We start from the raw sequence: 12002 nt of genomic DNA on the forward strand, positions 1-12002 counted from the left end.
CTGTCTTTGCAGTCAATAAGGAAAGGGATCATTCTTGGTAACTAGCCTCTCTTACTAATTAGTGGTTCATTGAAAGAGATGTTTAGTGGTTCATTGAAAGAGATGTTTAGTGACAAAGGGGCCATTCTTAAACCCTACAGCCTGCGCTACTGCCATGTTTTTGAGGTAGTGTTTCTGGGGGTAAGGAGGAACTATGCCTTTTGGTGAAAAATTTCCAAAATATATGTTTATGAAGCTTGAGCTAAAAAACAAAATCAATGATAAATAGAGTAAGACCCCTGCTGCCACTAATGCCATGTTCTGACAATAGTAGTAGAGTGCTGTTCATTCATTATGGGGTATTATGGAGTATTATCTGAGGGCACTTTTAGATTTCTAGAGCCTCTTCTGATGTGGTATTTGGTGAAATATTCAACACATGTAAGATTTGCGAAGACTAAATTTAAAAACGTGATCTGTCCTTTTTAGTTGCGCAACTCTTTAAGAGATGCAAATTTGTCATTGAGGCCAATAGCTGCTGGTGACCTTTAAAAGTAGTAGGATGTAATACCTATCCCGAATTCCAGCGAGAGAGTTTAGTAAGCAAACTGAACTTGTTTTGGGGGAGGGGGTTGTTGGCGGCTCGCCGCACAAGAAAAGTTTGTTAATACATTTTAAAGCATAATACATTTTTATAAGCGTTTCCCAGGGTTGTCGCACTTTATTTTTAAAATTTGGTGTCGGGTCGCACCCATACTGGAGGGTGCAATTGCCAGCCTTTTGTGATGGGTACCCCTTGTATGCCAAGAATTGCATACTCTACGAGTACCAAACATTTTCTGTTCATGCTACTCTATATAAATCATAGCATTTGCAAATCCAATAAGTTTTGTCTATGCAAGAGCTATTGACTTTGCCAATGTTTTCCAGCTATGTTGTACACCAGAGTGGGTGCTGTTCAGCACGGCTAAAAGTTAGTGCCGTTGAGGAGAGTGGCACTGAATGCAATGGAATGGTGTGGTGTGGAGTGGTGTATAGTGGAGTGATGTGGCATAGCAGTAGTAGAGAGGTGTGGCATAGAGTGGATTAGGGTGGAGTGTGAGAGTGGCACGGAGTGGCGTTTGTGGTAGAATGGTGTAGAATGGAGTATTGCAAGTAAAGTGTTGTGGCATGTCGTAGAGTGGCATCGAGTAGAGTGGTGTAAAGTGTGGCGTAGAGTGGAGTGCGGTAGAGTGTCATAGAGTGGAATGATGTAGTGTGGCATAGCTTAGAGTGGTTTAAAGTGTGAGAGAGTGGAGTGCCATAGCGTGTCGTGAAGTGGAGTCTCATAGGATAGTGTGGAGTACAGTGACCTAGAGCGCAGTGGCATAGAGTGGTGTGGAGTGGTGTGGAGTGGAGTAGAGTAGAGTAGAGTAGAGTAACTGTGGCATAGTTTAGAGGGGGGTAGAGTGTTGTGGAGTAGAGGGTGTGGTAGCGCACTACCATTACGGACAACATATTTTCAATTGAAATGACCATTACATTTGCACAAGCATACAGTTTTATTTATTAAAACTATACAGTGCACAAACGAAAATATGTGGAAATTGCATCACCTAGTGTACTGATTTGTTTTCATCGTATTCAAATATTTGTTTCCACTACACTTCAGAATTACAAAAACATTTGATTCATTACTGCTTTGCTAATTCTGATATATTTCTGAAGTTTTTGCACAGCTCATTTACAGACATTTAAATATTACTGTGTACTAGCACATTGCACAGCCTTCCTCCAGTACACCAGCAGAAACTAACATGATTGTCACATAAATTCTCACACTTTGAAGCCAGAGGCAAAAAAAGTGAATACCAAGCTTACTCTGAAGACCGAGCCCGAAATGTACCTGTTTTTGAATGCACAGTACATGTGACAAGATAAGAACAAAATGTAAAGGCCTGTTTACAGAAAGCGAGTACTCTTGGAAGAATACAGTAAACTGGCTATGCTCCACAGGAGGGACAAAGACCTTCTGGAAACCCTAAAACAAATAAAGCCAGCAAATGAAAAGCAAACAACTGATTTACAGAAGACCAACCCAATGGCAAGCAATGGGCAGAATGCATTCTCAGGGAAGCTTTCCGAATGTCCCCAAGAAATCTTTGCAAAGTTAGTAGGCTTTGGCCTACAAATGCCTTCTAGTATGCCATGGATAGTATTTTCATATGGGTGCTTCCCCTCCTCACTTATGCCCTGGTTGCCCTCCCTCAGGCCAAGTAGTGCCTCCAGTATGCCGGCGCCAGAATTTTGCTGTGAGTGTTCCCATATTGCAGGAATAACCTCCAGTATGCTTGGGGCTGCACTTCGCCTTGGATGCCCTCCATTATATAATTACCTCCAGTAGGTCAGTTCCAGTAAAAAGGCCAAAGTTAGCTGCATAAGCCAAGAGTTACCTTGATTATGCCATTGCCAGTGGCATACTCACAAGCATAACACATGCACCTTAGCCCACTTCTCCCTACTCACTCACTCATTTTAACTCACTCACAATCATTCATTCTAACTCATGGACACTCACTCCCTTTTTAACTCCTACTCTCACTCGCACAAATATACTGCCTCTCAGACTCACTTTCACTCATTGATTGTCGCTCACATATACCCACAGACACTCGAACACCTACATGCACTTTTTCACACCTCCTTTCCCTCTTTCCTTCTCACTGAATCTCACTCACTCCGTCACTTGTCTCTTTCACTCATTTCCATACACAAACACCTGCAAATATACTTATTTATTTATTTATTTATAGGCTTGTTACGCGCCGGCATCACACCCGAAGGTGTATCTCCGCGCGGTGCTGTGAGGTGAGCAGGTCGAAGAACTCCTCCTAGAATAGTACAGTCTTTAGGCGTTTCCTGAAAGCTGAGTGATTTTGGCCATCACTGAGTGATTTTTACCATCACTCTCGCCAATTCTCAGTCTCACACCCACATTCATTCTAACTCACATGTGCACAGAAAACAACTTTTTATTTATGTATTTGCCGTCCCTTGCCTCCATTGGTGACTTCTCCATTGCAGCAACAGGGCAGGAGCCCAGCAGTTGATATAGGGCCCAGTCAGGAAAGCAGAGGCACAAGAAATACCCATCTCAAGCCCGCTTCCAGCCTCAGACAGTGCTGGAATCCAAACTCTATCAAACGCTGGGACAGGGCTTAGGCTCAGTCCCCACCCCGTTTTTGTGTATTCTCATTGGGCTCAGGAGTGCCTTGACAGCACCATTTTAACAGTACTGTCCTGCCATATGCATGTGCATTATGTGTGCTTAGTAAAGTGATTGTTGAACTACGCCCCCTCCATTTTAATTGCGGGGTGCTGGGTTCTTATAAAACATTTTGGAGCTGGTGGCTCGAGGTACCAAGGTGGTGCCCTGACTCCCCTGTTTTTTTGTTTAAATCTTTTTATTAGGGGAGGAGCCTAGCCTGCAACCATGATGGCCGCCTGAACCCTCGGCTCCGCCGACCAGCTTGTTTTCCTTCCATACCGCTATTAATCCTGCAAGCTATCCTGTGATCGTGTCGAGGTATTGGAACCGGGAAGTGATGCTGACTCCAACGGTGTGCTCCCCGGTGTGCTCCCTGTGACAGAAGCGACAGGGCGCCCTTGTTCCCTTTCTGATGCTTAATGGCGGTGACCGGGTCTTTGTTCTCGGAGACGGCCGGCCCTGACTACGACTACAGCGGCCACTGCAGGCAGGGCGGAGTCGGCCGGCAGAGAGCGGCTGCCACACTGAGTTTTCCGCTGCAGCGAGCAATTCAATCCCTTCAACCTCCACGCTTGCACGACATCGCCGCTGCCAGTGATACATTTGTATCCTTCCCTCTGGACGGCTTTCTGAGCCTTTTTGTCCTCCAGCGCTGTGAAGGGGGCCATTTTGAGCCGAGCGCTCGGCACTTGGCATTGACGAGCCGATCTGTTGCTGAGGGTGTTTCTGACGGCCGACGCTGCACTTCAACCGTGTGCGGTGTCAAAATGGAGTGTGCTGCCCCTGTCCCCACGACCTGGCTGTGCTCGTCGGGGCACCGATGGGACAACCGGCTGTTGACAAGTGATGCCGGCGGACAGGCTCGAAGGCTACCACACGTTTGCGAGCCCCACATGCAGGAAGCTGCAGAATCCTCTTCTCCTGAGGTGTCCTTGAAGATCGGGGATATTCTGGTCGCCCTGGGTACTTTGCGAGTTGCTTTGCGTGACAATACCCAGGACCTTGGGGGGCCGATTAGACGCCATTCTGCCCGCGTTCTCGACTGGCCGAGTTGGTGTTCGCATGCAGAGCGCTTCGCCACACCCTGGGTTCGACTACTGTGAGCTGCCTGTCCAGAGGCACATGGAGGCGCTGGAGATGCGAGAGCTGGATGCCGCCGTGATACTGCCTTTTACGGCTGTGGAGAGGTATGGGATTCCTGGACTTGTACAGTGGCAGGGGAATCGCCTTTGGACGCCATGTCTGGCAACTCCTTCAGGATCTACTGGCGAGTCTCGTTACCGTATCCTGGGCATGCTGCTTATGCCTTGGCTGTTTAACTTTGGAGGTTTACTGCTGGGTGTTGCCCTTTTGTGTACAATCGTAGGCCACATGGCTTTGAATTGGACAGATCTTGGTGGACAGCGCCCTGTTCGGTTGTGGTCATTGCAGCAGTTTATACCATTCCAGATGGCTACTTTACCACTGTACCTCGTCGGCACATTGGATCGTAAGGGACAAGGTTGAAGATGCTTTTCATTTTTGCTTACTGTTGTTTGCATTGCTGGGACTGGGATGGGTAGACGGGGGAGCCGGACGTTGGTTATGCATCGATTCGGGGCTGGGGGAGGGGCGGCCGAGAATGACCATGTTGGTTGTTTCGATCACATACGTTTGGCCCTCCTCCGGTTTTACATGTTTCCTTCTTTCTTCCTTTCTTCCTTCTTTATTTCGGGTACTCTTTTTTGGGCAACAGGCACACTGCTAGGGGGGGGGGGGGTAGGCCGTAGCCTCTGCATGCGTGTAGGGGGGGGGGGTTATTTTGTCCGATTCAGTTTCTATGGGCCTTATTTTTTCTTTATTCTTAATTTCTTTTCTATTTCTTTCTTTCCTTGGGTCAATAGAGTGGTTCGATGTGGGGTGGGTAGCGACCGGCACACGATATAATGTGCGACTGCCACTCCTATTGCGATATCCTTGTGCCGCCATTTTTACTATGCTTTAATGTTTGCTGGATTTCTTTGATGGGAGTCGCCCACTTCAGTCTTGTACGGATTGTTTGGACTCTGATCCTTTCTAGTTTTTACTATTTCAATATGATTCACAAAAGAATTTTTTTTTTTTAAATTAACCTTAACTTCTCCTGCTTCTCGGTAGTGCAAATACCTCCAGTGTAACCCGGACTGATTGTACTTTGATTTGAGATACTACTGAGTTGCCGTATTGTTTGCAAATGTGCTCCAAATGTTGTCGAGGCCGGCCGGAAGGTTGTAGGCCCGTACTTGTTTAATGATATTGTGTAATAAAGGTTTTCCAAAAAAAAAAAAAAATCTTTTTATTAGGGTTTTGCATTTCAGAGTCCCAAGTGGGGGCATTATACCAATCATATGTCAGTTTTTACACACTTAGAAGGGTTACATAAAGTCCACAAATATAACTCCTCTTCAACATATGGGTTCCACTCCGCCCGGTGGGATGTTACATACTCGCTCGTGGATTTGCAGGTGAGTAAATTGATTGTACAATAGTGTGTCTCGCTGTGTCTTGTCTCGTGGGCTACGTACTGGCGGAGGCAGGTATGAAAATCGTCCCTGTGTTTGTCTGTATGACCCCTTACTAGGCAGTCAGTTACTAGCATTCAATGTGTATGTCGGTATCTAAACCACCGACGGAAAGTGAACTTTCAACTGTGGGGAGAAACTTCTTCTTAGAACCTAAGGAGGGGGAGAGCGCGCCCTGACGCCCCTGTTGACAAGCCACTACTGACAAAAATTTGTAGCAGAAGGGTGTAAACCTTTGATTAAGCACAATATTTTGTCTGAATTACCTGTAAATTGTTACAAGCGGGGGGGGGTAGGTATACTATGGTTTCCGTCTTGTTTATATCCTCATTCCTAATAACCGATACACACGAAAAACTATCATGGCATAAACCACATGCGAAAGTGTAATATGTTATTTATTACATTGGGAGAGGGAGGAGGGGGGTCTTTAATTACTCAAGGTTATGCCTCTCCTGAGTCATGGCCCCTCCCCACACTAAACATTAGTAATGAATAGCATATTACACTTGGCGCATATGCGTGTGTATATGTACACACTAAAATTGTGTGTGTGGATATACACACACACAGCTGCACAAAGTGTAATAGGCGGTTTATTATCATTGTTGAACGCGGGGAGGGCGCTGCGACCCACAAGATCTCAGTGCATCTGCTGCATACATGGTTTATATCGTTTTTATTCATGTCTACTTGTTTTGATAAAAGGGATGCAATGGGTTAAATGTGTGTAATGGGGTCAAATCACATTTAAAACTGTCCTTGTGACTTTTAGGAGAGTTCGAACATGCAGTTTGTCAGGCAGCAAAAAGTGTTCCTCTCCTGCTAATTTTTTAGCATTGAGGTAATAAACCTGAATTCGACATTTGCGTTTTAGTAATGAATGTGTAATGGTTAGTTGTATTCATCTTGATTGCTCACCAGTGGGAAAGCATATTTAATGTGATATGAAGATACATGGATGTATGTAATATTTGGCACACTTCCACTTATCTGAATGCAGGATATTCTCTTACCCATTTGAAAACCTGGAAAAAACCAGCAGTGGCGTTTCTCTTTCTCTCAAACCTCGTTCCTGCTTTATATACTGGTTTGATCCATCAGCGAGGCACCCTGGACGTCATGAGCCACATTCAGCATCTCTGCGCGGCGGAGGACTCTTCGGGACAGTCCAGAACGTCCCTTTGGATACTGATGCCTTGCCACTCTACTCCTTTTTACAGGTAACTATAGGAATTCGCAGGCATTTATAGGACTGCACTGTTTATTGTGAAAAGATTATTTTGCTTTTATCCAAATACAGAGGTTAAGAAATTCATTTTGAAAATGTGCATGCATTTTAATAGAACCCTCATACACATGTTAGTGGCAGCCTTTCTGCACATTGTGTTTCATCCTATTTGAATGTTTTATTTCAAGCTTGTATGTGACAGAAGTGACATCATAGCGCCATTATTGAGCGTACATGTAGGACAGCACACTTCCCTAGCACGTGTGATGGTCCACATCTGCTGAGTTAAGTAACTTATGTTGGTTTCTCCTTTCTGACCTTCAACAGTGGTCACTTTGTCCTTTTTTTGAGACTTTGTCCCTAACAAGAGAGGAAAATGTAAAGATTCATCAATTGGAAAGCCTGTATGAACAGCCTTGTTCAAGTTGTTTTTTTAACGCTGTCTCCCTAGTGGGCTTCCTCAGGTCTGGGCCCAGTGAGCTCCAAGGTTGTGTGACCTACACCCAGATTGAACGCTCCCCATGCTTCTTATGGTTAAACGTTGCTTGTAAAGTCAAGTTTGCTTCACTTGATCTCACTTTTTGGTTGGGTGTGTAGGCTGTGAATACATTTTAGGTATCTAGGGCCTAAACACGTGTAGCTTTGATGGTTTACAACCAAGTTAAAATTGTAATATTTGTATAACTGGTAGACAGTGGTATTTTAGCTGACCAGAGAGATGTCAGATGTCTTTAAAATAAGGCAGTGGCTCTTTATTTTTCGGGTCAATTTCCTACTAGACATTGTTGTACTAATCAAGTCTTGAGAGCATCAAGCCCTAGTCAGTTTGATTTGATGTCCAGAAGCAGCTGAATGATCCTTCCCAATAGATAAGATGGCAGTTAATAGTTTGCAGCTTTTTCCAGTTTGTCCAGCTCTGGTAATATGATCGGACTAGATGGAATATGTGCTGGGTTTGAGAGGCAGCATATAATTAACTTGTTGAGACTCCAAGGAAAGAGAAAGAAACTCTCACGGATGTACTTTGAACTTTGATGGCTGCAGTTAGTAGACAAGTGAAAAGTAACTAGTTGCCACATTCCACCCTAGCAGCCCCTCAACTCCCAGCACGTTTCTTACTTTCCAAAGGTTGAACTAGCTTTTTAATTAACCAACAAGATGCTTAGTAAGGGGACACAGCAATCTCATGTAGAGTGTTAACAGAAACAGATTACAGCTACATGTCTTAGATGCCCTTGCATTATTTATGCAAAGTTACAATCCAATAGGTTTCCTCTCCCAAGTTTATCCTTCACTTTCTCCTCCCCTTCACTGCAGTGCGTCCCTTGCAGCAAGGCACGAAAAATTCAAGATATTTGCTTAAGTTGCATGCTGGATTTTTAATAAGCCAGCTACTTTTCAGCCTCTGGTACCTTCTTCTTGTAGATGTGGCCCATATTTAGGAGTAGTAGGGTAGACAAACTTTTCAAATCATTCCACCCACATGTCACGCCACTTGAATTTACAATAGGAGGTATTATTGGGATGCATGTCCTATGTGTCTCTTAGAAGCGCGGTGCCACTCTGTTCATTTTTTTTTTATGGACTGACCAAGTTTTACCCTAGTGAATTACAATGGAGATATTTCACATATTTACTATGTTAGTCAGAAGACCTTAGATAAACCTAGCAAAACACGGGGGCCATCTAAATGAAACTCCCAACGTGGGCATGAAAAATTGGGTTATTAGTCTAGAGAGGTGAAAGCCCCTTTCAGGCAACAGCCAAATAGATTGTCAAGGTAAACCAAGAGCTACTAAATTAACCAATGCTTAACCATTTGGTAGCCTGGCACAAAAGCAGTCAGGCTTAACTTAGAGGCAATGTTTAAGTGTTTTTTCAGCACACAAATAGTAATAAAGTGAAAACACGACTCAAGAAAAATCCCAAAACAACAAAAAATAAAGTAAATTTCAATAAATAAAATGATACCAGAATGACATAAATCCAATCAATGGAACCGGAGATATGCAATTTCAAATTTTTAAGTAATTATAGCACCTCAAAGCACAAAGTGTGACTGGCGGTCATCTGGTCATGACCGCGATGAAGAGCAGATTGGATACAGGGACCATGTTAGTCCTGCTAAAACAGTTACTTTCTCATAGTCTGGCTTGGAGTGTTCCGCTCGCAGTAGAGGAGGCCACAAAGAGCTGGGAGAGCGTCTCGGATGGTCGTCACTGTAGCACAGACAGCAGTCTGGGCGGTATAGGCTGTCAGTACTATCGTACAAAAAGCTGGTCGTATGTCAAAACGGTCGGTGCTCGAGCTTCTCTTTGGCGGTCACCACAGACTATCATTGCTGTAGTGCGAAGCGCAGATCTTGTTTTGCCAGTCATTGCTCCCGATCGCTGTAGCACAAAGAGTCGGTCGGGTTCACTGGAGCTTTGTGTTGGTAGGTGCCAGAACCTTGGCGATCAGCTCTGTTTACGGATGCGAAGAGCCCAAAACGTCAGGATTTTACCTTCCTTCACAGGAGGAGCTCAACTGATGTCAGCCACGGGTCCACGACCTGGGGAGGCACCTCCTTGCTGATTAACAACTCACTCTAGCAGAGGCCAGCAGTACTTGTGCAGGTCCCGGGAGGACCAGTGCAGCAGGTCAGCTGAGCAGTTGCAGGCAGGCCTCTGGTGCTTGTTGTGTACCTCCGGCAGGAGGACAGTCAAATGACCCTTGCAGTCATGCATGTTACCCTAGAATGAAGGGAGCAGGTCCAGATTTTCTTCTAAGAGAGCAAGGCAGTCCTCTGGTAGCAGCAGGGCAGTCCTATACAGGAAAAAGCAGTCCTCCTAGTAGTTCCACAGGCCCAGGAGTATACTGAAGAATGGATCAAGAGGTCCAGTATTAATACCTGGTTCCAGCCTTTGTGTGTCCTACCCTCACATCTGGTTATAAAAGGTTCTTCACTTCCCCTGTCAAAGCTCCAGGAAATCTGGGGGGGCGGGGGGCTGACCAAAGGCTAGAGTCTGGTTTCTTTGTGTGTACTGGAGGAAAGCCATCTGAAGTGTAAGTTGGGCGGGGAACAGTTCTGCCCAAGCCATCCTGCCCTCACTTAGTCCCCTTTGTGTCATTTCCTGGGAGTAATTCACAAACCCCAAAGTCTGAGCCATTCACAGTCATGTGGCCCAGGATACTGACAAAAGGCACAAATGGCTTAGACAAAAAATGCCAACTTTCTAAAAGTGGAATTTCTAGAATTGTGACTTAAAATCCAAATTTACCATTAAACAGGATCTCAAATTACAATTAGAGTCTAAACATGACCTCTCTACCTGCTCCAATCCTAAGTTAGCACCTAGTAAATGTAATAAGGTAAGCCAGTGTTAGGATATGGAAGAGATAGGCCTTAGAGTAGTGAAAACGACTTTACAGAGTTTTTTAACTAGCAGGACACGTAAAACTTGAACTCACATGTCCTACTTTTTAAATACAGTTCACCCTACCCTTTGAGACTTTAGGTCCTCCCTTAGGGATGGCGTATAAGTATTAGCAAGCGTTGGCAATACTAAAAGGCCTGGCTTTAAAAGAATATTGTATGATAATGTGAAGCATTACTGGTAAATAGTATGGGAATTTATATGTATTTGTCTGGAAGCAGTGAACTGTAGAAAAATATTGGTGACCGCTATTATGTCAAGCCAGACCTAAAATTCCTTGTAGGTTAATGTATGTCTTCCTCCTATCCGTGCTGCTGCCTGAGAAAGACAACAAGATGATAGATGGGATTCTTGAATGTCAACAACTGACCGTCCCTCGGACCGGCTCCCAATCCATCGTTTTTCGCCAACCATGCCACCTCAATTTGGATCCAGCCATATATAAAACAGCCTTGTCCCTGCTCCTCATGGGAACATTCCTGCCCGAACTGCCAAGCCAGGTCCTCTCGAAACCAGAATACAAGCAACCTAGGACCGTTTTTGCTCTGGTAAGGGCTCATCAGCCAGGTATAGCTTCCAGAAGCACATTTAGCACAGATCCCACATCTGGACATACCCATCGCAATTAGGGCGTCAGCTAGAACAACAACCAGGTAATGGATGGAATGCTTGATCTGATCTCAGCCACTGGCAGTCGCTTGTACCGCATCCCACACTGTCACTGGAACCAAGATATACCTTGCTGATGAGCCCATAAAAAGGGTGAAACTGGTCCTGGGTTGCTTTTGTTCTGGTTCAGGGAGGACGTGGCTTTTCAGTTTGCGCAGGACTGTTTCCATTGGAGCAGGGTCAAGACTGATTTGCATAAAAAGCTCTGTCCAAACTGAGGTGGCATGGTGTGCAAAACAACAATGGATTACGATGCATCAAAAGTATTTACCTGTGGCTGAGATTAATTCTAGCATTCCATCCATCACTTTTTAAAAATACACTAGAGAAAGACAAACGCCTTAAAGTAACGAGAGACTTCATTAGTGTCATGTGTGTGCCCCTGAAAGTTCAAGATAAGCCAGCTGGATAAATAAACAAAATGATCACAGCAAGTGGAGGGCAAGCACTTTTTGGTGGAAGCACACAACTTCTGCCTAATCTAAACATGTACTCCATGTTCCCAACATGTGGGTGGAGCTGAAGCCCCTTTAGTTTTGCTCACATAATTGTCTAACAACTTCTGCGCTGTCAAACCAGACCATAAAAATGAAAGTTTAGGCCTGCCAAAGGTCTATTTTGACAGGTTGAAATGGCTATTCTAAACTGCACTACAGGCTACTGTAGCAGGCCTGAGACATATTTTAAAGGGCTACTTTAGCGGGTGGCAAAATTAATGCCGCAGGCCCACATGTAAAAAACACAGTTGATGGACAGAATGTAGAACAATGTCATACATTCACCCCAGTACAAGGATCTGGGACTAAATCCATCGTTTTTTTGCACTCCACACCACCCTGGGTTAGACACTGGCTATATGCAAATCAGCTCTGACCCTGTGCCCCATGGGAACAGTCCAGTCCGAACTACCAAGCCATGTC

The 12002-nt window shown here is 44.8% G+C and overlaps 1 protein-coding gene across 2 annotated transcripts in view; it reads left to right on the forward strand.

The window, feature by feature from the left end:
• PIGB (phosphatidylinositol glycan anchor biosynthesis class B) overlaps positions 1-12002 on the forward strand; it is a 157094-nt gene that overhangs the window by 62475 nt on the left and 82617 nt on the right. For both annotated transcript variants that reach the window (XM_086958335.1, XM_086958334.1), the window contains exon 10: positions 6770-6989. In XM_086958335.1, coding sequence (XP_086814461.1) covers positions 6770-6989 — 220 coding nt within the window. The remainder of the gene's footprint in view (positions 1-6769; positions 6990-12002) is intronic.

Source organism: Lissotriton vulgaris, chromosome 2_1 (assembly GCF_964263255.1).
Source record: "Lissotriton vulgaris chromosome 2_1, aLisVul1.2, whole genome shotgun sequence".
In the NCBI taxonomy this organism is placed as follows: Eukaryota; Metazoa; Chordata; class Amphibia; order Caudata; family Salamandridae; genus Lissotriton; species Lissotriton vulgaris.